Source organism: Panthera leo, chromosome D1 (assembly GCF_018350215.1).
Source record: "Panthera leo isolate Ple1 chromosome D1, P.leo_Ple1_pat1.1, whole genome shotgun sequence".
Classification (NCBI taxonomy): Eukaryota; Metazoa; Chordata; class Mammalia; order Carnivora; family Felidae; genus Panthera; species Panthera leo.
This window is the reverse complement of record NC_056688.1, coordinates 54,342,967-54,369,181: the sequence shown is the minus strand read 5'-3', so window position 1 is coordinate 54,369,181 and position 26,215 is coordinate 54,342,967. Positions and strand designations below refer to the sequence as shown.

At 39.0% G+C, this 26,215-nt stretch overlaps 1 protein-coding gene and 1 long non-coding RNA gene across 5 annotated transcripts in view; one reads left to right on the top strand and one right to left on the bottom strand.

Annotated features, from left to right (window-relative positions):
* The first annotated feature begins 225 nt into the window (after positions 1–225).
* On the top strand, positions 226–25,293 carry LOC122199424. Its single transcript, XR_006193504.1, has 4 exons — positions 226–519; positions 3,835–3,965; positions 24,600–24,720; positions 25,208–25,293. It is a non-coding gene; the product is annotated as an uncharacterized LOC122199424 (long non-coding RNA).
* Positions 13,565–26,215, bottom strand: part of RSF1 (remodeling and spacing factor 1) — a 158,400-nt gene continuing 145,749 nt past the window's right edge. For all 4 annotated transcript variants that reach the window (XM_042904468.1, XM_042904470.1, XM_042904469.1 and 1 more), the window contains 3 exons: positions 25,205–25,425; positions 22,171–22,359; positions 13,565–19,386 (listed from right to left, as the gene is read on the bottom strand). In XM_042904468.1, the coding sequence (XP_042760402.1) occupies positions 18,824–19,386; positions 22,171–22,359; positions 25,205–25,425 (973 nt within the window). In that variant the 3' untranslated portion in view covers positions 13,565–18,823. The remainder of the gene's footprint in view (positions 19,387–22,170; positions 22,360–25,204; positions 25,426–26,215) is intronic.

Genomic DNA, 26,215 nt, shown 5'->3' with positions numbered 1-26,215 from the left:
ATTTTTTTTTTTTAAACATTTATTTATTTTTGAGACAGAGACAGAGCATGAACAGGGGAGGGTCAGAGAGAAGGAGACACAGAATCCGAAACAGGCTCCAGGCTCTGAGCCGTCAGCACAGAGCCTGACGCGGGGCTCGAACTCACAGACCGCGAGATCATGACCCGAGCTGAAGTCGGCCGCTTAACCGACTGAGCCACCCAGGCGCCCCGTGTTCGATTTTTTTAAACTGGGATTCGTTTGTTGGTAGCAAGACTAGAGGAGGGGCACTCTGAGCAGGGAGAGTATTAGGAAGTTGTTGCTATAGTATAGGTGAGAGAGTAGCAGTAAGAATGGAAATGGAATAGAGTCTAGAGCTATTACAAAGGTGAAGTCCTCAGAATCTGGAGGGAGACTGAGGGAAAGAAGGTGGTGAAAATGAAGAAGAGGATGGATGAAGAAAAGAAGCCAAGGATGATTTCCAGGCTAAGTGATTGGATGCTGGTTCATTTCTCCAAGATGGAGAATCCAGGAGGAAAAGTAAGCTTTGAGAGTAGCTAACAATCTAATACAGGAAATGGAGAATTTCAGGGTTCCTGGGACAGCTGCACGCGGTTGGCTATATAGTAAAACAGTCAGTGCTTTGCTCAGAAACAGAATCCCCCAAATCATGCAGAGAGAAAATTGGCTAAAACCTGTATAATAATTTCATATCAACTTGACATAGTTTTTATAGTGTCGTTAAAAAGCAGTTGTCTCTGGGCACCTGCGTGGCTCAGTCGGTTAAGTGACTGACTTCGGTTCAGATCACGATCGCACAGTTCGTAAGTTGGAGCCTGGCGTCTGGCTCTGTGTGGACAGCTCAGAGCCTGGAGCCTATCTCCAGCTTCTGTGTCTCCCTCTCTTTCTGCCCCTTCCCCGCTGGCACTCTGTTTCTCTCTCTCTCAAAAATAAGTAAATATTTTTTTAAAAAATACTAAAAAAAGGGGGGATTGTCTCACAGCAAAACATTTTATTCAAGTTAATGACTGAAGAAAAGGGATCTTAGCTATGACAAGGAACTCTTCACCTGTTACAGTGACAGTCTCAGAGGAAGTATCCAAGCATATGTACATCAAAGGGAAGCATATCACCAAGAATTTAAAGAAGGGCAGGATTTGTTCCTTTACTTCCTATATAAATCCCTATAAGTAATAAAAGTAGACACTTAAGTCTCACATATGTATACTGTTTTACTTGTCAGAAGAATGCTCTCACCCATTCTCTCTTTTGGTCTTTATAATAATTCTGTGATGTATGCAAGGTGGCTGCTATTATGCCCACTGTATAGATGAGAAAACTGAAGATCAGAGCAATTAAGTGATTTGCTGCGGTCTACATTACTAGTATGCAGCTAGAAATTAAATTCCTGCCTTTTAATGTCAAGCTTAATGTCTTCACTACAAACCATCACCTTTTAGAACTAGTTGGCAGAGAGGTATAAAGATGTTCCTGCCTTTTGGCGATAGTAAGAATTAAGCTTCCTATAAATCCATTCTTACTAGGATCATACCCTTGATATAAATCCATTCTTACTAGGATCATACCCTTGATATGTACTCTTAAGACTCTTGGGGTGCCTTTGTGGCTCAGTTGGTTGACCATTGTACTCTTGATCTCAGCTTGGGTCCTGATCCCAAGGTCGTGGGATTGAGTCCTGTGTTGGGCTCTGTCCTGACTGTGAAGCTTGCTTAAGATTCTCTCTCCCTCTCCCTTTGCCCCTCTCCCCTGCTTACATACACACACTCCCTTTCTCTGGAAAAAAAGAGGCAGGGGGTATGTGGCTCTTGAATAAGTGATAGAGTTGAAAGAAGGAAAACTACTAAAGTGTGTACCAGGACTGGCTATCTTCTGAGACCTCCAGCCTTCCATACTAGTATCTGACACATTGTGGCTCATGACTGGGACCTCAGAGGGAGCTATCAGCTCGAATACCTTTAAATTTTTTTTTTTAACGTTTATTTATTTTTGAGACAGAGAGAGACAGAGCATGAACGGGGGAGGGGCAGAGAGAGAGGGAGACACAGAATCGGAAGCAGGCTCCAGGCTCTGAGCCATCAGCCCAGAGCCCGACGCGGGGCTCGAACTCACCGACCATGAGATCATGACCTGAGCCGAAGTCAGACGCGTAACCTACTGAGCCACCCAGGCGCCCCTGGAATACCTTTAAATAGCGTCTCCATGGGGCCTGAGCTTCCTCACAGCATGGTAGCTGGGATTTGAAGTGGAGAGTCCCAAAAAAGAGACTGATAGAAGCTGCATGCCTCTTCTAACCTAGCCTTGGAAGTTACAGAGAGTGACAACAGGTAGGGTCTGCTGGGTTTTTCTTTTTCTTTTTTCTTTTTTTTTTTTTTTAATATTTATTTTTGAGAGAGGGAGAGAGAGAGAACACAAGCAGGCAAGGGACAGAGAAAGAGGAGGACAGAGGATCTGAAGCAGGCTCCATGCTGACAGGAGAGAGCCCAATGCGGGGCTCAAACTCACCAACTGTGAGATCATGACATGAGCTGAAGTTGGATGCTTAACTGACTGAGCCACCCAGGTGCCCCTCTTTTTCTTTATAAATGAACTTTGTAGTATGATCTGCCATGGAATACCTGCACCCTTGGCTGCCACCTTGACTACAGCTTTGGGAGAGACTTTGAGGCAGAAACACCCAGCTAAATGGTCCAGGTTCTTGACCCACAGAAACTGTGAGATAATATTTGTTATTTTAAGTCACTAAGTTTTAGCAATAACGGATAGATTAGCTAAAGAGAAGTGAGAAAGAACCTTGAATAGACTTTAGTCACTGTGCTTCTCCTTATACACTTGACTTGGCAAACTTACCCATGCCCATGGTTTGAACTACCCTGTGTAGGTAACTCCCCAATCTCTATCTCCATCCCAAAACTCTCTTGAACCATAGACTTTTGCATCCTGCAGCCTGCTAGACATCTCCATTTGGGGGTTCCACAGACCCTTCTCATTCAGCTTATCAAAAATTGAACTTGTAAACTATGGACTTTGAGTGACAATGATGTGCCTCAGTGAGAGTTCATCGGTTGCAACAAATGTACGTCTGTGGTGGGGAATGTTGATAATGAGGGAGGTGAGACATGACTGGGGGAGTACTAGGAAATCTGTGTACCATCTGCTCAATTTTGTTGTGAACCTAAAATTGCTCTAAAAAATAGTATTAATAAAAATTTGAATTTACCATCTTCTCATTCAACTCTGCTGTTTCTCTAGCGTCTTATTATATGGAAAAATACCACCTTACGTTTAGGTGCTCAAGTTAGAAACCTTGAATCTATATCCGTATGACCTTATTCTCCCTCACTCTTCATATTCAGTAATAATAATTAATTCTAATTTATAATTATTAATTATAATAGGAACAAAACCAGCAACTAACATTTATGGAGGGCTTACTGTATGATAGGTACTCACTGTTCCAAGCAATTTATGTGTATCAGTCTTCATAGCAGCCCTAGGAAATATATACTATCATGATTCCTGTTTTACAGATAAGAAAACAAGTCAGGGTGAAGTAACTTGCCCAAGTCTATACCTACTAAGTGGCAGAGCTTGATTTACAATCTATGCTGTTGGGCAGCAAAGCCTGCGCACTTCATTTTACTGCCTCCAATCAACCAAGTTCTGTCACCTCTTAACTCCTGTCTCATGAATCTGACCCCTCATTTCTCCTCCACTATTGTGCATTCAGGTCCTCTCTGTGTTAAGCCACTATAAGAGCATCCAAACTGTTTGCTGAACCCAGAGGCCTCATCGTCTTTGGGGAAGAGACATAAGAATTATATTCTTATGTGGTAGGTGCTGTATTGAAGTCTGCACCAAGTACCGTGGGATTGCCCTTCGTGAGAATCCAGAGAACTTCTAGGAGAACATGATGTTTGAGTTGCGTCTTGAAGATGAGGAGTTCAAAGATAAAAGCATACGTAGAGGTAATTCCATTTCATTGCACAAAGATAGGAAGGAGCATGTAGTGTTTGAGGAACTGCAAGAATTTGTGTGTGGCACATGATGGCATGGTGGGGCTGGAAAGTCGGCCAAGATGGGCTGGGAAGGGCCATGTATATAGCAAGCGCTTGGCATTCATGAATGACTTGCCACCAATTATCCCTCAAATCTGTAACAATTTGCTAAAACGACGGTGGGATGATGAATGAGCCTAGCTGACTGCCCTGAACTTGTACTCAACTTAGCTTTCTTGCCTCTTACCATGACTTAAGGTACCTTTCCACTCTCAGAAAATTATACTTCACTGTGTTGGGTTTCCTTTGGCAGGGGACGGGGTGGTTGGAGGAGAAGGTACGATACACGCTATGGTGATATTCCTGAATTTAAGAATTTGAGAAGGTCTCTGTTAACATACATGGACAATGCCACATGTGAGCAAAAGGTAACTTTTATAAGGTAATGGGTGATGAATATGAATAAACAGAAAGATAAGTAAAATTAAATAGATGAGGAAAAAACATGAATCAGGAAAAAAAAAACTACAGAGAAAGTAAAAATGATAAAGTGAGAAAACAAATTAGAGTAGTGATTTTGTATTCTGTGCTAGCCCAGGTACTTACATTTGTTGTGACACCTATCTATCACGGGCTTTTAACTTTAAAAGGAATTGCGTCAACTAAGCGTCTAACTTCAGCTCAGGTCATGATCTCTGGGTTCATGAGTTCAAGACCTGCATGGGGCTCTGTGCTGATAGCTCAGCGCCTGGAGCCTGCTTCACATTCTGTGTCTCTTTCTCTTTCTGCGTCTCCCCCCCACCTTCCCTCCCCCCACACTCTCTCACTCTCTCAAAAAGTAAATAAGCAAACAGGGGCACCTGGGTGGCTCAGTCAGTTGAGCAACTGACTTTAGCTCAGGTCATGATCTCACGGTTTGTGAGTTCTGTGAGTTCGAGCCCCGCGTTGAGCTCTGTGCTGACAGCTCAGAGCCTGGAGCCTGTTTCAGATTCTGTGTCTCCCTCTCTCTCTGTCCCTCCCCCACTCATGCTCTGTCTCTCTCTCTCTGTCAAAAATAAACATTAAAAAAAAGGTTTTTTTTCTTTTTTTCTTTTTTTTTAAATGTTTATTTATTTTTGAGACAGAGAGAGACAGAGCATGAACAGGGGAGGGTCAGAGAGAGGGAGACACAGAATCTGAAACAAGCTCCAGGCTCTGAGCTGTCAGCACAGAGCCCGAAGCGGGGCTCGAACTCACGGACCGCGAGATCATGACCTGAGCTGAAGTCGGCTGCTTAACCGACTGAGCCACCCAGGCGCCCCCCAAAAAAGTTTTTTTTTTAAAAAGTAAATAAACATTAATAATAATAATAAAATGAAATGAAATAATTGCTTCTGGGGCACCCGGGTGGCTCAGTTAAGTGTCCGACTTCGGCTCAGGTCATGATCTCATGGCTCGTGAGCTCAAGTCCTGCATTGGGCTCTATGCTGACACAGCTGAGAGCCTGGAGCCTGCTTCAGATTCTGTCTGTCTGTCTGTCTGTCTCTCTCTCTCTCTCTGCCCCTCCCCCACTCACTCTGTCTCTCTCAAAAAAACAAAAACAAAAACAAAAAATAGGAATTGCTCCTATCCCATTGATTTTTCAAACATATGGTTTGAGAAGTTAATCCACTTAATAATGCTTCACAACTCCTATTGCTTACACACCAAGGTGCCAGGCAACATAGTCTCCCACCGTGTACAGGGTTTTCAGAAGAAGGTTAACATTAAGGTTGTAAGGTTCATTTCAGTTTCCTTCTTTGTCCTTCACTTGCAGGGCAAGGATTATCAGGGAAGATGGGAAATCTTGGAACAGGCCCAGGAAGTGAGTTCAGGCAGTGATGCCCTTTTTTTAACAAACCACTAAGGTCCCTTTTTTAAATGTATAGCTAGTAGAAATCACACAGGGCATCACTTCACATCAGCAGACATTGTTTCGGATGCCAGAATGAGTCTGAATGAAAAAGTGACCTAAACTGAAGAAAGCAGCTCATGTTACAACATTCGGTGGCAGAGATCTGCTGACCAGAGGTAGCAATTTAAGAAACAATGAGTTTCAAACTAACCTATTAGGGTCTAGGGCCGGTGAGGCGGGGTCCTCAGCTGCCATTGCCTTTCTCTACTGAAAACCTTCCATGTCCCCTCAGGGCTGATGCTGACCAAGGAGCAGAGTGTGCTCTTTATTGTTAAAGCTTCCCGCATGCCTGGGTCATCTGGCTTTTAGAGATAATGGGGTGTTTTATTTGGTTCTATAAACTGACTAATTTATTATGAAGGACCTTTATTCAGAAAGATCTTAATTTTTTTTAATCTGCAAATAAAAAATACCGAAGAGAAATGCACTAACATTTTGAGTGGTTATTTCTGAGTGGTGGCGATGTGACTATTTAATTTGTCTTACTCTTCTCTGTCTACTATAAGCATATATAAATTATCAATAAAGGAAAAAACTTTATTTAAAAAGGCTAATAATGGGAGAAACTCTAGGACTTAAGAGAATTGGCCTTCTCTGTTGTTAATGGTTTTCAGACAGAAACCTGAAATGGCTCGTTGGGATGACTAGTAACTTCTTACCCAAGAAACAGTGAGGCTGAGCGCTTTCTTATAAACATGCAAGCTTAGTGGGGTTATTATCTATGCCTTTGCATTAAAAGAAGTGTAATAGAATAATCTTAGAAAAATACTTAATCTGTGAGCCTTGGTTTTCTCATCTGTAAAATGGTAACAATACCACTTCTACCTGTGATTAGGTGAATAAGTGAGATTTATTTTTATTTTAAAAAAATTTTTTAATGTTCCTTTAAATTTATTTTTGAGAGAGAGATGGACAGAGTGTGAGTGGGGGAAAGGCAGAGAGAGAGGGAGACACAGAATCAGAAGCAGGCTCCAGACTCTGAGCTGTCAGCACAGAGCCCGATGTGGGGCTCAAACCCACGAACTGTGAGATCATGACCTGGCCAAAGTCGATGCTCAACCGACTGAGCCACCCAGGTGCCCCAGAGAAGTGATATTTATTTTTAAATGAATTAAATATATAAGGCATTTTGCTAGGCATTGAGGATTGAGAGCAGATAGCCCTTGCCTATTTTAAGTTCAAACAGTAGATGGAAAAACAATTACTATTGTTTAATAGTAATTAAACTATTACTTTTTAGTAATAAAAAGAGAGACAGAGCATGAACAGGGGAGGGGCAGAGAGAGAGGGAGACACAGAATCCCAAGCAGGCTCCAGGCTCCAAGCCATCAGCACAGAGCCCGACGTGGGGCTTGAACCCACGAACCACAAGATCATAACCTGAGTCGGATGCTTAACTGACTGAGCCACCCATGCGCCCCTTCCTACAAAATTACAGTAATCCAGACTGTGTAGTACTGGCATAAGGATAGCTGTATAGATCAGTGGAATAAAATTAAGAGTCCAGAAGTAAACCCATACATTTCTGGCCCACTGTGTTTTGACAAGGATGCCAAGGGAATCCAATGAGGGAAAGAACAGCTTTTTCAACAAATGGTGCTGGTACAACTAGATAGCCACATGCAAAAGAATGAATTCAGATCTCTGACCCCTTATACAAAAACAATTCAGAATGGGCCAATCACCTAAACTTAAGAGCTAAACCTATAAAACATAAATTTTTGTGACATTGCATTAGGCAACAGTTTCTTAGGTATGACATCCAAAGCATGAGTAAACAAACAAACAAACAAAAACCCAAATTGGACATCACCAAAATTAACAACTTTTGTGTCAAAGGGCACCATCAAGAAAGTAAAAAGACAAGTTGAAGAACCGAAGAAAATATTTGCAAGTCATGTATTTGGTAAGGGTTGGTATATAGAAAGGACTCATAACTGAAGAACAAAAATACAGATAACCCCATTTAAAAAATGGGCAAAGGATCTGAACAGATGTTTCTGAAAAGAAGTTAAACAATTGGCCAAAAAGCACAGGAGAGATGCTCAATATCACTAATCATCTAGGAAATGCAACTCAAAACCACAGTGAGAAACTACTTCATAGCCAGTAGGATGGCTATAATAATAATAATAATAAAAGACTGAATCATAAGTGTTCTCTGATGTGGAGAAACTGGAACCCTCCTGCATTGCCAGTGGGAAGGTAAAAAGATACAGATACCGTATAAACAGTTCAGCAGTTCCTGAAAACGTGAAACAAGAGTTACCATATAATGTAGCAATTTAATTCCCAGATATGTAAGAGAACTGAAAACATTTCCACACAAAAACCTGTACTCCAATATTTGAGAAGAATATTGGAGTACAATATTCAGAGTGGAAACAATCCAAATATCCATCAACTGCTGAAGATAAACAAAATGGATGCATAAACAATGTAGTAGAATATTGTTCATCCATAAAAAGGAATGAAGTACTGATTCATACTAAAACATAGATAAAGTCAGGACGCCTGGGTAGCTCAGTCGGTTAAGTTTCCAACTTTAGATCTTGGCTCAGGTTCATGAGTTCAAGCCCTGTATCAGGCTCCGTGTGGTCAGCGCGGAGCCTGCTTGGGATTCTCTGTCTTCCTTTCTCTCTGCTTCCCCTCCCCTGCCCCCAACTCTCTCTCTCAAAATAAATAAACTATGAAATAAAATTAAAAAAAAAAAAACCATGAAGTCATGAAAACATGCTAAATGAAAGAAGTCAGACAAAAAAGCTCACATATTATGATTCCATTTATATAAAATGTCCAGAATAGGCAAATCCTTACAGACAGTAGATTAGTGGTTGCCAGGGTCTGAGGGGAAGGGGAGAATGGTGAATAGTAATACTGAGCTAGTAATATATTGGGTTTCTTTTGGGGGTGGAGACAACCTTGTGAATATATTAAAGACCATTAAATTGTACATCTTGAAATGGTGAAATTTATGGCATGTGAATTATATCTCAATTAAAAAAAACAAGAAGAATGGTTTTTAAATGAAATTTACAAGAACTTTTGGAAGCCACTGCATAAGCACATCCAGATTATTAGAAGTGGCTGTGTCTCTGAGAGGACAATCATTACAAAGACGGATTCCTAGCCTTCTCTTCCTCTCTCATATGCCTTTTCTGGTTGTGGGTCCATGTCTCTTTGGCACTATCCTGATTCTGCTTACAACATCTCCCAGCTAAAACTCCAGCCCTGCCTTCTGGATCAGTCTGAATCTGAAGCCAACTTTCCAATTTTCCAGAATTGAGCCAGCTTGCTTCTCTCTTCATTGTTGGTAAACCCTCGTTACCATCAAAATTCATCCTTGGGAGGGAAAAAACTAGCCTTGAAATATAGAAAACTTAAAAAAAATTTTTTTTTAACGTTTATTTATTTTTGAGACAGAGAGAGACAGAGCATGAACGGGGGAGGGTCAGAGAGAGGGAGACACAGAATCTGAAACAGGCTCCAGGCTCTGAGCTGTCAGCACAGAGCCCGAAGCGGGGCTCGAGCTCACGGACCATGAGATCATGACCTGAGCCGAAGTCGGCCGCTTAACTGACTGAGCCACCCAGGCGCCCCTAGAAAATTTACTTTAAACTCGAGACAGCACAGGTTCTAATCAGGTTCTAACATCATTAATCAAGTGCTTCCTCTTTTTTTTTTTTTTAAATAGAGTAAGAGCTATTTGATTGCATGAGTCCATGGTGCAATTAGTGGTATCCTACTAGAAGGCAGTAATGCCAAAGAGAAAAGAAAATAGACATTTCAACAGAAAGATACAAAACAATTGCAGGGAAAGGCAAGAACATCTCCCCTGTTTTAAGTTTCAGCTACCTGTAACAGTTGTTCCTAATGTTGGAGTCCAAGTATGCTGCTGAGAAGCCTGCTGATTTCCCAGAGTTTCTTTTAGGAATTTCTGACATTTCAGCAAGTCTTCTGTTTGTTTTAAAGACTGGCAGTCAAATAAGAAATAACTGAGAGGCAGAGTGGATGGAAGACAGACAGGGTGGTACTTCTGTTTTCCAGGATAGAGGTTTGCATAGAAAGGAGTATAGAGAGGTGGAGATCAGAGAGAGAGCACTGAGATGTGAGGACCCGTGGGAGGCAAGAGGGAAGGGGCCAGATGAGGGACACAGAAGGGATGTGACAAAAACAGGAGACGCCTCCTCCTTGGAGACATGCTGGAGAGAAGGACGAGTGCTTGAGTGTGGATAAAGTAGCTCTGAAACGGGCAAGAGGAACAACAAGGAAGCTATAGGTGGCCTATACTGTGAACTAGTAGGTTCCTAGTTAACCTTTCATTTGGATATGACTTTATGTTCTAAAATAATGCTGCAAATATTAGGTCACATCCCCTTAGAGTGTTCTTTCTCTTTGATTTTCATTTAGACTTGTAGGTCCTTAAAGAGCTCATGAAAAGTCATTAACGAGTCAAAATGAGACAGGCATTCATTTCACCCAACACTTAATTTAGTTTCACTAGAATATTCTCATTATTTTTTATAATTGTGCCTGTACTAAATGGTCCCAGCATAGTACACCAATTCTTGGTTTTATAAGACAAGAACTCTTCTACATCCTCTGGTCTCATAATCCGAAAGAGGTGTGGGCTGATAGCCATTCTCTGGATTCAGTAGACTCCAGCAGACTCCTTTAAATTCTCTCAAGGCTGCCACAGCACTGTCACCTCCACTGAACTGTGTTTAAGTGAAATTTTCAAATAAACCACTGAGAAACATTGCAGCTGGTCATTTCTTGCCAGCATAGATCATCTTTCATTCCATTATGTGAAATTCTGATTTAAAAACTGCTTTGCCTAAAAATTGCTCAGTAATTTTTTAAAGTAATCTCTGTGCCCAAAGTAGAGCTTGAATTCATACCCCAAGATCAAGAGTTGCATGTTCCACCTCAGCTAGCCAGGTGCCCCAGTTAATCAGTATTTTTAATCAGAATTGTAAATAATGATGAATTCCACTAGTTGCTAAAAAAAAAAAAAAAAGAAAGAAAAAAGAGAGTTCACCATTCACTGGCAATCTTGCTATACCTGAGAATTAATTAGGAAAATTTATCAAATCAACATTTGTAGAGGAGACTCATACTCAGGATTGTTGGAAGGGCCCCTTCAAGTCATCTGGTCTAACCACTTTTCAGATGTGTTGAACTTACACTCCTGCCAAGTGACAGTGCAGCCGAAACCCAAACATCCCCTACTGGTGAAAATTCACTCCCAAAGTTATTACAGAACTCTGTAAAAAAAATTTCCCATAGAATAAATGAAAGCTTTTGCCTTATGGCTTTTGCCCTCTGGTCTAGTTCTGTGCTCCCAGAGTACCACACAGAACAAGTCCAAGGCCTCTCTAATGTGTCAGTTCTCCAGAGGCTAAAGATAGAACTCTTTCGATAGATGGCCTCCTAATACCTATAGTTCACCTAGCTGGCATACAGCTTTAAAAATTACTCTGGGGGGGCACCTGGGTGGATCAGTTGTTAAGCATCTGACTTCAGCTCAGTTCATGATCTCACGGTTCATGAGTTGGAGTCCCACATCAGGTGAGCATGAGTCCCCGCCCCCCCTTCAGGTGAGCCCCACATTTCTCTCCCTTTCTCCCTCCCTCTCTCTGCCCCTTTTGGGATTCTCTCTCTCTCTCTCAAAAAAATTACTTTGGGGAAATTGATATTTGTAAATTTACTTTCTAGATTGTAGAGAACAATTCACCTGTTCCTTAGATGACAAAAAATTTCAGCCTTCATCAAGTATTATTGAAAATTCTTAACTTTTTATGTGCCACGAAGTTTAAAATAAACTAAGTCTGCAAACACATCATGCTAAATACATCAAATTATTTAAATTTTTTATTATGACAATTGACATATATTAAGTGAAAGAAATGACAGAAGTATTATAATAAAACATTTTGAAAGAAAAAGTTACACAATTAGGCCAAGAGCTATAAAATAGCTTTAGGCCTGGCTTATAACACCAAGAGTTCTGATCAGACTGTAGTGAGACATTGAACATTTCATTAACAAAAAATAATTGGCACCAGCCACAACATATTTTGGTTGTCACTTACAAGGAATATTATATTTAAACAACTATGCACTGCAATTCTAACACACTAGGTGTTCATACACTGCAGTTAACCCCTGAAGCTTTAAGCTACCAGGAATTCCCATATTTTCTATGCACAAAATTTACTTTGTGCATTATTGGAATCACATTTCCAGTTTTCAAATCTCCCCCCCCACCCACACACACATGCAGTACATTATATGTGGCAGAGAGCACGTCAGTTTCCCCTATTTGACTAAAACAGCACGTTCCTGATTACCTCTCAACAGTATTATGCTAATCTCGGAGCTTCTGCTTTAGCTCTCATCTCCTAGAAACAAAATAAAGCATTCTGAGAACCTATTCCAGGAATAATTTTTTTTATGCATAGGAAAATAAAGCATTTCATATAAGCATGTCTGAAAATCCAAGAGGCATTTTGATCAAACGCTCCCCGAATCCCAGCTACTATTACTTTAAAACCAAAATGAAAATTTAACATATACCATTTACAAATTCTTATCTGGAATTTGTATTCTTCACCTAGAAATTCATGATTCCCAGGCATCACCTCTGAATGGATGATGATAGCAAAGAAACCGACAACCCCATGTTAGCTGACAATAGAGTAAGGTAGTTTAGATAGAAATTATGACACACCTAGACGAATTTAATTCTTTATGAGAATACATTTGTGCTATAAAGGTGAGTTATTAGAATGGTAAAATTATCAGATAGCAAAAAGTACTGGTGTCTTAATGAAAGTTGTGGTAAAATGTGCCATGTAAAAGAATGCTAGAATCAGCAACTCTACAAGATTTCAAAAATATGTTTCATCAAATGTGGAGAGAATTGGAATTTAATCTGATATCCCTTCCAGCAGACAAATACTCCTGTGGAATTAAGTCTACTGAATAACCACCAAATCAAACAATTCTAGGTTTTCCTTCTTTTACAGATTGAAAAGAAACCGAGCTTTGCCCCAACCCACTCCACCCATCCCAGCACGGGACAGTCCCTTTGAAGGTGTACACAGAACCTCCTGACGGGTTTGGGCAAGCTACAATTCAGATACCATTATCAAGAAGCTACTTTGCTAAGAGAACAAAACACCAGACCAACATTGAGAATACCCTAGTTAGGCATCACGAAAACCACGCACTATAATATGCTGTTAACTGCCCAATTGAGGCTATGATAGCTGTTCTGAAATTGAAAATTCATTTACACTAAACTAGATCTGTGTGTGCATGTCTACTTGTGTGTGTGTGTGTATATGTGTATGTGTATATGTGTTTGTGTATAATTTTCATGCAATGTTCTTAAAGCTTTGGAGACAAGGGTTATTAGCCTAATTTCAAGGCTTGTCCACATAGCAGTATTGACATGCACCAACTCTGCTAAAGGGCAGGAAAATGAAAAAGACCATGGCACAAATTTTTAAACAATTTTAGGTTTAATTACATAATGCACCTGTAGATGTTCTAGCATAAACACAATTGTAAAAATCTACATCCTATTTTAGGGTATTTTTCCACCTCCCATCCCTTAAAAGCTGTACAGTTATATAAAAAATGTGACTCTCAAGCAAAATAAACTTTTTTTTTTTTTGCAACATACAAAATAAGTTAAATGATTCAGAAGGCCTTGAGCCATTAAGTATCCCAATGACTGTTCTGGCCATCCATAAGCATGACAGGCAGCTCCGGGTCTATGACCAGAACTCAATAAATACAGGTCAAACAAAACCCCAAACACTTAAATTAGGTTTCTTTAGAAAGCGATGAAAGTCAAGAAAATATATAATTAGGGTTAACAATTCCATTCTTAACTTACATCATCCAGTGGCAAAATGAACAAGGCAGGTCACTCGGTCCTTAGTGCATATACTAGCTTGTACCGGTTTGGCAAAAAACACAAATGTAGTTCCTTTAAATGTTTTTTCCTCATTCAAAATGTCTAAGGAGCTTAATTAATAAATTTCTACTCATCTAATAATTTGTTATGCCCTCTCGTATAACTTATGCATAGGATCGTTATATCTTAAAAGTTATTAAAATTAAAATAACATTTTCCTTAACTGAAATGACAATGTGCCAGAATTGGGGTTTGCAGCATTTTCCAGAAAGAAATGGTGTAAATATAAAATGAAAAAAAAAATTGAGCTTACATGACCAGAATGAAGGACAAAATCCATTCATGTAAACCTATTCTAACCAATTTCTGAGAGGGTTTATCTGAGTAAAAAAAGAAGCATTGAGTTTACAATCTAAAGTGGTTATATACCAAGCACACTACAGTTTGGCTTATGAAGACTGCTTGCTTGCTGGGGAATGACTCCTCAGTATATGTTACATAGTTACTTAGCAATTCTTGGCACTCAAAAAATGTTAAATTATCATTTAAGTTGAAGTGAAATATTCCAAAAACAGACTATTAAGTGTACATATAATAACCCAGCTTAAATACATTGATAGCAAAGGGCCTTGTCTTTCAGGATTGGTATAAAAATAAGAAAATCAGCAGATGAATTGCCACTTCCAAAGTAGGTTTACAGGTACACACTGGGAATGGTGGATAAAATAGGAATGGATTTTATTCTAACAAAGTTTAAGAACAATATTAAGCAGAGGACTAGATAGATTACAGCAGATATGCAGTCTTGGCATTCTTATTTCTTAGAGAACCAGGAATATTTTTTTAGAATGTCAAACCAAGAAGAGAAACTTCACTATGTTTCTCTAGACTTTCTGCAATTAAATGTTCATAATTCCACATCAGTTACAATTATTTGTCTTATGTCTTTTTACAATGTCAATTAATGATTTGAAACTCACTTTTCATTTCTGCTAACATCTAAAGTATGTATATACATATTAACTTATATATATATATATATACATACATGTATGTATATTCTATTAAAAAAAAGATCTGGGTCTTTGAATACGTGTTCTATAGCTGTGAGGCAATCATGGGCCTGTTCCACTGTGTTGTTGAAGGGTACAGTTCACTTTTTCTAAATATTAGACTTACAGATTCACTGTGTTCCTTTCAGTGATATGGTAGAACTAGCTAATGGTTAACAACTCTTAACCCCACAAACATAAGCTAAAAAGGCATTCTTTATGACAAAGTAAATTCCATCAATCCCATTTAAAAATCGGTGACATTTCCCCACCATTTTACCTCTAAATAAGTACACGCCTATATATATTTTTAATACGTATACTTTGTTCAAATGCATATTATAATAGGGATGGGTCCTATCAACCCAAAAGTGAAAACTGGAGCTTATAATATCCTTTTAAAATTAACTTGTTTAAAAATTGTTTTTTTCAACAACGTCTTTAGCATTCGAAGTCCTTGGTTCTTTGGCAGGTCATATTAAAAAAAAAAAAAAAAAAAAGACTATCAGTAGACATGAATTTATTCTAAATGCAACTCCTCTTTCTTCTCTGCATCTGCAACCTTGACCAGCTGGAAAGAGATGTGTCAAGGAAACCCAACCTCAGTATTATCAGGTATACTCTTGAAAATATCTCTGCCATCATTCTCTAATAATGTGCCAACAACGGAGAATGTTTTACACTAAACACTATTTTGTCAACACAAGTCTACAAAACCAAAATGTGTATTTTCAGCCTGATTTCCTTTCACATATTTTACTTGAAAGCTTCTGCTTTGTGAAAATTTGGCTAGTTTTCAAACCTTTACGGAAATTGCAAACGAAATATCCTGAGTACTAAACAGCATCTCCCCTTAATACACGCGCTATAGATTGTGGAGTTTGACATTGGGAGTCCATCTGTATTTAAAAAAGATGAAAGTATTAAAGGGCTCTATTATATAGCAGCTATGATGAATCTAAATCCGCGGTTAGTACTCTAAGGATCCAGGATGTTCTAAACTCAAATGAGCCACTTGCTTATACTCTGTCCAGTTCCTAATGACTGAATTATATCTTTGGATACAGAACAATGACTTTTTCCTAAAAAATTTTTTTTAACTTCTTCAAAGCATGTTCAGGTAACATTTCAGCGAACACAAGACTCCATGAGGGACTAAATCTAGTCACCAAGCAGCAGAACTGTTTTTGAACTGTTCAACATTTAACCGCCCACAATTAATCTGTCTGCATAATAACTTATAAGTATCAGAGGCTTCTGCAGTCTTTGTAGATGAAACAGTTAATTGGCTTAATCAGAATGTAAGGTTAGCAGGCAGACATTCACTATCAAGTTCACAAACATTTAATTCAAGTTCGGTAAATTAATAGGCAGCAAAAGTGGTATCATAACCCATGTCAGTGGAACTATGCTAAATTGAATACTCCGTCTTTGCTCTAACAATGACCTTTTACTCTGCAGGAGAAGGGTAAATATAACTCCTTATTTCACATTAGGCATCCTGTAAAATAAATAATCTACCCATCGAACACTTCTTATCACTTGCTTAACTATAGAGTGGTGGAAGCAGGAGCTGGTGTGTCCAGAGGTAGAGACAGGGTACATGGGAATTTCTACACAGTAGTGGCTTTACCCAGCTGCAGGACTAAAATGGTAGAGGAAGAATGGCAGGAGAGGCCACCTGCACATTCTAACCACTTACCTTGCACTAGTAGGAATTCTTGTATTGCCTGCCTGTTAGACAGTTAAAAAGGCTAACATTCTTAACTGACTTTCAAATAAATGAACAAACCTGGCTAGAAACGAGGCCTGGTAAGTGAGTATGGTTCCTTACATAACCCTGCTCTACTGTCTGTAAATGTTAAGCCCTTCCCTCCCTTCCAGTGGAACATTGTCTCAAAATAAAAATCACAACTTGCTTGGAACCACATGCTATTGGTGCATCCTATTTTTAGGCTGCTTTCATTATTTTATTTTTTATACAGATACATATACATTGCTAGAATCAAAGCAAAAATATTAATGGGCAGGTACTACAGAACTAAAGTGAAACAAAACAAACAAAAGAACCAACAAATGAAAAACAACAGCTATAAACTTTCAAGGCCAAAAGATAAGACTTCAGGGCAACACCTGTTGAGGAAGGAAAAGGAGTATAAAGTTTCTAGAGAGGTATTTATAATGCAAGTCTAATGCCAGCTTTTTAATAATAAAAAAGAGAAGTGCTTTACTATACACTGACTAGCACATATAATGCTTAATTTGGAAAGAAAAATTAACAAAGTTCCTTGGGCCAGCAGCAGATATGTGTGTCTGTTGCCGGCAACAGACACAACACTGGAACAGAAAAACCCAAATCCCGGGGCAAAAGTATTCACAGAAGTAATGGCTGAAGGTTTCAGAATTTGACAGGCAAGGTTTAATCACAAGTGCTACACTTTATACAATGTTATTTATGGCTCTGCCTGAAATTTTACAGCTGTAACAGTAATAAGACAAAGTTCATATTTTAGTGTCAATTACATGTTAGATATTTAGTTATAAACCCCTTTTTTCTTGAAACAAAGGGCTCATCTTTCATTAAAGCATTGAGATGTTTGAAATGGATGTCATGCCTATTAAGTATATTGGCGGTTCTCAATCAACTCTGTTGGTCATGTGACTATTAATGAATTTTAATAGAAGTCTAATGGCCAAAGGCCAAAACTACATTCAAACCCTGCTAATATATCCAGGCAGATAGGAAATTCCAATGCACACACATACACACACACATATACACACACATACATGCTAAAACTCAAACTAAAAACCTCCCAAAGGAACTGCTTTGTTTGTAGACTTCAATTTGAAGTAGATACTAAGGGCAAGAATAGACCAGTTAAAATTCACCTGAAAATCCTTTCCCCATTTCAAATGTGCTAAAATATCGCTGTCAGCTTAGCATCTCTTCATGTATGTTATGTATAGATGTATTTCTTTCAAAATGGGCTATTTCAGATATTTAAATATTAAGTGGCCAGAAGACCAGAGTTACACTATCTGCAAAGTTTACAGTCCACCTGGGCCTAAAGAAAGACCACATTTATATCACTAATAACTCTTCGTTGATAGTATATTAGATTAGAGGCCACCTCATCACCACTGCATAAAGCTGTTTAAAAAAAATTTGCTGCTAGCACAATCTGGTTGTCAAAGCTTCATTATACATTTTACTGTACAAATGTTTTTCAGATGATTTTTTTTTTAAACAAGGAACTCCGCTATAACAGAAACTCAGGTTAGAGTTTTTAATGATGGTACTTTCTCCATCTCTTCTTTATTAAGTGTGGTTATCTCTGATAGTAAACAAGCTGATATCATGGATGCTGTTACTAAATGATGTATGTATGATGTTATCTACAGTTCTCAAACTGCAACAACACAGACTTGAACTTTTAAACAGTCTGTTAATCATCATCTATGCCATGAATGTTTAAATATAATATATATTTAATATGAAAAAGCTAAAGCACAAGTGCCTTCTCCCACCCCTAATTCTGTTTTGGGCCCTCACAGATTCGGAATGCATTCTTATCCACCCTTTTTCACAAAGTCAGGAGAGCTCAGGAAATATAAAGTCAAAAATATACAAATCTTTGTTGTTATTATAATAAGATTTTTTCCATGAATGAAATTACCAAGGACCATGAACTTGGAAAAAGAAAATCAAAAGGAATTTACAGCAATTATTTATCTTCAAAGTTCAAAACTGGTCACTTCACAGAAAGACTTCAGGGTTTGTTGAAATTTTTCTTCTAAAAAGTCATTCTGTAGTGGAGTTTTCTAGGAAAAATAAAACAGCTTTTAATAACTGGCCCGCTGGTGTGAGAGCTACCGTGGAATAAATTAGCACAAAAATGGAAAAGAAGTCTTATAACTGTTCACTATTACAGACATAATCAACAAGGTCAGTCACTCTCAAAAGCTCATCTTCCTCCTCTTCTGGTGCCCCTGCCTCCTGCCCACCACTTGTCCCATTGGGGGCCAGGCTTGCACTGGCTGTGCTGTTGTCCTTGGGGGTCTGAGGCTTCTCAGTTGGCTTGCCAATCAAGTTCTCAATGGCTTTGCCAGGACTCTGTCCATTGGTGGAAGGCAAGTCCACTAAGCTATAGTCCAAAGGGCTCCCCACTTTGCCTACATTTTCAAAGTCCTCTTCCTCATCACTGTCTATCCGGTAGGGCTTCTTGGTGCTCTCTTGTTCTGAGGGCAGGACCCTGGGCTGGTTGTCACGGGCAGGCTGATCTGCATCTCCATGAGCGTTGTCACAACTCTCCTCCTCATCTGTCTCGATCCGGTGTAGCCGCTTTCGGGATGGTTTGCCCTCTTCCTCATCTGCTTCTGAATATTCATCTGTGCTTCGACCCCGCTTTCGAACTGACCGCTTTGATTCTTTAGCTAGCTCATCATCTTCAGAGTTCTTGGACATATAGCTCTCTAGAATAAACAGCACATTTAAGCCATCGACACAGTTAACCATAACAGATTGAAGTAATTCTCCTTTTCCTCCCCATAGTCAGCCCATGTCCTGCTTTCAAACTTGCTCAGAAATCTGTATTTCCCTTCAAACTTGCCCTGGTTTCTCTCTCCTCACAGGTCTATAACAATCCATGGTATGATCCACAGTGTGCTTTTTAACTAAGATTTTAGGAAAGAGGAGAACCAGATAACTTAATCATGGCCCTTAAATTAAATGGAGATGGGGGGGGGGGGTAACAAACGGAGAAATTACTATCCACTAGCCCTCAAATTATGGAGTCATGTAAACAAACTGATAAGGAAAGATTAAACTGACCACCCAACTCTGGGCATCTGAAACACTGTGCTAACAGCTCCTAACTCATGTTATTAAATGTCCTTGATAGTCCTGAAAGGTCTTCTTTCCTTTTTCTGTACCTACATCTTGGTGGTCTCATCTAATCTCACAGCTTTGCATCTATATGCTGATGACTCTCATATTTGTTTTAGGCAACCTCTAAATTCCACACTCATGTATCAACCTGCCTACTCAACATCTATGCTGGAATTTTTTTAATTAATTAATTAATTAATTAATTTTAAAGTAAGCTTCAGACCCAGTGTGGAGCCCAACATGAGGCTTAAACTCATGACTCTGAGATCAAGACCTAAGCTAAGATCAAGAGTTGGATGCTTAACTGACTGAGCCACCCAGGCATCCCTATGTGCAATTTCTAGACAGGCATCTGAAACCTAACGTGTCCAGAACTAAGGTCCTAAACCTCTGCCTCAAACCTGAACTGTTCTGGTCTCCACCATCTTAGTTACTGGCAACTCGACTGCAATCGCTCAGTCATCTTTTGATTGCTTGCTTTCTGCCATCAAACCCAACAATATATCCTTTGAGTCTACCTTCAAAATATATCCATTATCTGACTGCTTTTCACCCCTTTACTACTGCTGCCCTAGTCTCACCCACCATCATCTCTCACCTGGCCTATTAACTGGTCTCCTAGATCCTGTCCTTGTCCCCTTAAATTTATTCATATCACAGCTACCATAGCAAATTAAAACACAAATCACTGCTCTGCTCAAACTCCTCCAATTATTTCTGCTCTCACACAGAATAAAATCTGAAGTCTATACTATACAATGGCCTACTGTACTATCCAATATGGTAGCCAGTAATCACATGTGGCTATTTTAAATCTAAATAAAATAAAAATTAAAAATTCAGTTCCTCAGTTAAACCAGTCACATTTCAGGTGCTCAAAAGCCACATGAGGCCAGTGGCTACTATACTGAAGAGCACAGATACAGAATATTTCCATCACTGCAGAAAGTTCAACTGCATGGCACTGTTCCTCATCAAGGGTTGGCAATTTTTATTTTTATTTTTTGTAAGGGGCAGGCCCTACAGTCTCTATTACAACTACTCAACTTTACACAAAAGAAGCCACAGATAACATGTAAGAAACAATGGGTGTGGCTGTTCCAATAAAACTTGATTTACAAAGTCTTTATTTATACAAACAGGTGGGCCATAGTTGGCGGACTACCGCTCTTCATGATCTGACCCCATTGATCTGTATCATCTCAAGCTATTCTTCCCTTCACTCATTCTCCTTCAACCACCCTGACTTTGTTCCCTCAACAAGCCAGGCACAGACTTGCCTCCAGCCCTTCACATTAGTTGCTCTGACTACATCACTCTTCTTTCAGATAAATGCAGGACACACACCTGACATTTTGTCAGGTCTTGACTCAAATGTGGTCTTAGCGAGGCGTTCGTATGGTACCCTGAGATCCCAGCTACTCTCCCAACTTCCCTTGCTCCTTTATTCTTCTCCACAGCATTTATCGCCACCTAATATAAGACAGGTTCTACTTATTTATCTTGTTTATTGTCTCTGCCCCTAATTAAAAGAGTTACACACGGGAGTGAGATGTTTTGACTATTCACTCTTCTGGTCCCAGTGCCTATAACAGTGACTAGTGCAGTAAGTGTTTTCTAAAGTTGAATTACTGAATGTATGTTTGTCTTTAATGACACATGAAGAAAAATATACACAATCAGATGTTTACCTCCTTTCTTTAGCCTCTCATGTCCAAACTTTTTTTCCCTTTCTTTCCTGACTTGGGCTCAAGCTTAATGGATAAGGATCTTTGAAATCTTCAAAATAGGTGATAAATAATGGAGAATTAAATAAATCAAAGCAGAAAGGGGCATAGGTATTAGAATAATTTAAAATGAACTTGGGAAGCACTCTGGAATAACCATAAGACTAAATGGATATCACAAATTCATATTTTGGAGCTTTTCCTACACTGCTGCTCTAAAGCACAGCAAAAACTATTAAGAAATAAAAGTTACCAACTGAAGTTCATGGTCAGGGTGGAAAGACAGCAAAAACCTGTATCTGAAGCTCTTCAGTTATTCAGGGCACAGGAGGTTATTTCAAAATGAGGGCTGTGAATAATTAGGGGAGCCAAAGAAATTTTGCTCAGATAATTTTCTGAGACTCTTCTATTTCAATGAAAAATCTAATTATTACAATGGAGATGTTAAAAATTGGTATCTTATCAAGTATCATTTATTTAAAGTATAAAAAGTGACCCAGCAAAAAAATAACGGGTTTTTGTCTCAAAGATCTGAGTGGCTATATTGAATTTCTATGAAATGGTACAGAACTGTAATCCTTACTTTATAGCTTCTACTTCTGCCTTGTGCAAACTTCTGTAAACTGGAGATCTACTCCTTACCTTCACTCTCTGAGCTGGAAAGCCTGCGCTTGTGAACTCGTCTGATTTCTTTACCACGTCGTAAACTCTTCTGGGAACCATCACTTTCGGAATCTTCTTTGTAGTTAATTTGTCTTTTCTGATTCCTCCTTGACCGCCTTCGCCGAGTTTCTACAAAATCATCACTAAAATCATCGCTAAAATCACTTTCTGTTAAAAAAAAAAAAAAAAAGGAAAAAGAAGTCGAGTACAAAATTTAAGTCTATTAAATAGAAATGTAATTAGCTTAGGTTATAAAAATATAAAGCTATTAAGGTTCAGTAGTAACATTTTTAAAATCAATCGGTTATTGTAAGTCCTCTCTCTTTTTTTAATGTTTATTTTTGAGAGAGACGACGACAGAGCGCAAGTGGGGGAGGGGCAGAGAGAGAGGGAGACAGAATCCGAAGCAGGTTCCAGGCTCTGAGCTGTCAGCACAGAATCCCAAGCGGGGCTCAAACTCATGGACTGTGCGATCATGACCTGAGCTAAAGTTGGACGCTTAACTGAATGAGGCACCCAGGTGACCCTCCTCTCTCTTTTTAAATATTTATCTTTGGGAGAGCACAAGTGTGGGGAGGGGCAAAGAGAGAGGAACAGAGGATCTGAAGCGGACTCTGCGCTGAACAGGCTGATATCAGAGAGCCTGATGTAGGGTTCGAACCCAAGAACTGCGAGATCATGACCTGGGCCAAAGCTGGATGCTCAACCGACTGGGCCACCCAGGCACCCCAATAAATCTCTCTCTTTTTAAAAGCAGCCTTCATGCCCAACATGGGGCTTGAACTCACAACCCTGTGACCAAGAGTCATACTCTCTACCTAATGAGCCAGCCAGGAGTCCCTATAAGTCTCTTATTTTCCTTCTAACAGTATGAATAAGTGCACAGGGGTCTTTAATGCCCAACCTCACTAATGTATCCTGTTAGCAGCCAATGGTTGAGATGAAAAGATGTTTTATATGATCCATATCTCATTCAACCTAGAGCTACTCAGTCAGCTACATGGCTGCTCTTCTTGGTGGCAGTTACTATTCTGCCTCAAGATAATCTGCTGTTCCTGTATGTACAGATGTATGGCACAGATTAAATAATTTCAGAATGTACTGCACAGATTAAACCATCTAACCCTAGATGAGACTGTTCTAAAGAAGTACAGAACTGGAGTTATATTTTTGGCTTTTTTCCACATGGAAATAAAATCTGCTAGCTATAGCACAGGGAGAAACTTCCAAAGTGTAGCTAAATAGCACTGTCCTTACCATCTCTGATAAGTAAACGAAACCATGACACTGTGTTAGAGCTGTTTTTCAGGAGTGCTAACAAATTCCAAATTGGCTTCAAAATGGCAAAGGACTCCTTAGTTTGAAGGAGTCCTACTGGCCAAATCTGGGACAAACTGAACCAGCACAGGGATGGTAACATATTATATCTACAGACTAAAGTAAGAATCCACAAGTACATACTGATATAAAGAAATAAATGTATGGAGAAGAAGGGAAAGTGCTTTCTTACAGAACACCAAATAACAAAGGTAAAAAGAGTGATGGAGCTAGGAAATCATTAATGAATGCTAAACCTATGAGTAAAACATCTGAAAAGAAATGGCATATATAAGGTCTCAAAAATGCCTTCCTACTAATTACTGTTAATTATAAAGGGAAAAATAATGGAGACCCAGAGAACATATATTAGCTCTGTGATATTCTTGCTGAAAAATGTGTACACTGAATCTAATCACAAGGAAAGAAAAATACTCTAGACTGAGGAACATTTTACAAATTAACTACTGTGTATTCTTGAAAACTGTGGAGATCAATAAAGACAAAGTTTGAGGAATATTCTAGATTAAAGGAGACTAGAGACATGAATAAATGCAAAGTGTACTCCTGGATTTGACCCTGGACTAGGAAAAAAAATTGATCTAAAGGGTAATATTGGGACATCTGATGAAATCTGAATGTATACTGTTAATTAGATAATAGCCGTATATCAATGTTAAAATGTCTGATTTTGATAATTATACTGTGGTTATGTTTGAAAATGTCCCTGTTCTTAGGAAATAATCACTGATAAAGAGGCAAGATGTCTCCATTTACTCAAGAAGTTTAGAAAAAAAGATGTATGAAACAGAAAAGCCCACAACCCCGGCCAGGTCAAGGATGTAATACTCCTTCCCGGTTGTGACACTTCCTCAGTGAGATGACAGCTACCTATCTGCCAATTCTACAAAAAAAAAAAGGACTCATATCTGTTCTTTTAGCTACTGTACTGGTCACTATTTAATCAGTTAATAGGGATAAGCATAAAATATAAGAACATCAACTACTGCTAATTTATAAAAATGAATGAATCACTGATAGAGATTTAAATGTTAGCAATAACTGGTGATCCTTCTCTTTCCAACTGCTAGATATATGAGTAAAATGTTCTCACCTTATTTGAGAATGATTCTAAAGAAACACTATGAAGATAAGTCTAGGCATGGAAACACTTTGCGCCAGAAGAATTCATCACAATCCTAAATGAATTTGGTATGCGGTTAACATATCCATCTGTATTCATTTTCTTAGATATGCTTTATGTGCTTTCTGTGAAAAGTTTAGTTACTAAATCATAAGAAGAGAATTCAAAGTTTCATCAGAAAGCTTATATTACAGTTGAATGGAGTTTTATCTTAAGGACTCTTAACTCCAGAAATCATAAGAATTTACTGAGTTGGGGGGCGCCTGGGTGGCGCAGTCGGTTAAGCGTCCGACTTCAGCCAGGTCACGATCTCGCGGTCCGTGAGTTCGAGCCCCGCGTCAGGCTCTGGGCTGATGGCTCGGAGCCTGGAGCCTGTTTCCGATTCTGTGTCTCCCTCTCTCTCTGCCCCTCCCCCGTTCATGCTCTGTCTCTCTCTGTCCCAAAAAATAAATAAAAAACGTTGAAAAAAAATTAAAAAAAAAAAAAGAATTTACTGAGTTGGTGTGATGAGAACACAATTTTTTTTTTTTTTTTTTTTTTTTTTTTTTTTACCAGAGTCTCTACTATTCTCTTCAGACTCCTCCTCTTCATCATCATCAGAGTACTTTTTCTTTGGGGTCTTTCTCCGCAAACGCCTGCTTTGCCTCATTGGCCGGGAAGGATGTCGCCTCAGTCTTCGGCTACAGAAATCAGTGTCGCTGTCATCATTAGACGGTGGGTCTTCTTCACTCTCATCTGGGTTTTCATCAGATACAACAAACTCATCTTGAGATCTGTTCAAGAGAAACCAGATGAATTAAGATTCTGAGTTCAAATTCTACCAAGTGCAGTGAATCGTTTAAGTAATGGTTAATGTAAAATACCTGGGTAATTGTTATCAATTTGTCTGTTAATAAAATGGAGAAAGGTTTTACCATCTATTCTTTTCTTAGGAGGCGTTAAGATGAACTGATGCTGATTTTCATACTATAAATTACTTTGGCCTCTTGGAATGTCCCTCTCATACCTTAAATTCAACATGTTCCAAAGATAACTCATTATTTCCTAACCTATTCCTCTCTTGTGTCTCCTAGCCTTGTATTTGGTACTATTACCTATCCAGTAACTCAAACCAAAAATCTGGTATTTTTCCTAATTTCTCCCTTTTAATTTCTCACATCTAACAAATTATTAACTCTTCCTTGAGTTGACCTCTTAAAGATATTATCTCAGACCTGATCCTTCTTCCTTGTTTAGGCAATCATCTCCCACTAAATCACTACAGCAATTCTCCAGGGAGTCTCCATAGTCTCTAGATTCATTTCCCCTCCATATATCCTCCAAATGAAGGCCAAGATGAAGTCTTCTGAAACATAAACCTCATTAGTCTGCTGTTAAAATACCAATCAGTGGGCTTTTATCATCATCTTCAGGGTAAGAGTCTGAATTCCTATGCATGACTAACAAATCACTCCATCATCTAGGCCTTTTTTATCTCTTCATCACATCTCCAGCAGGGCACTCTTTACTTCTTCTTCCCCATGTTCTTGCTACCCTGACGTACCAGGAGTTTCCTAAATATTC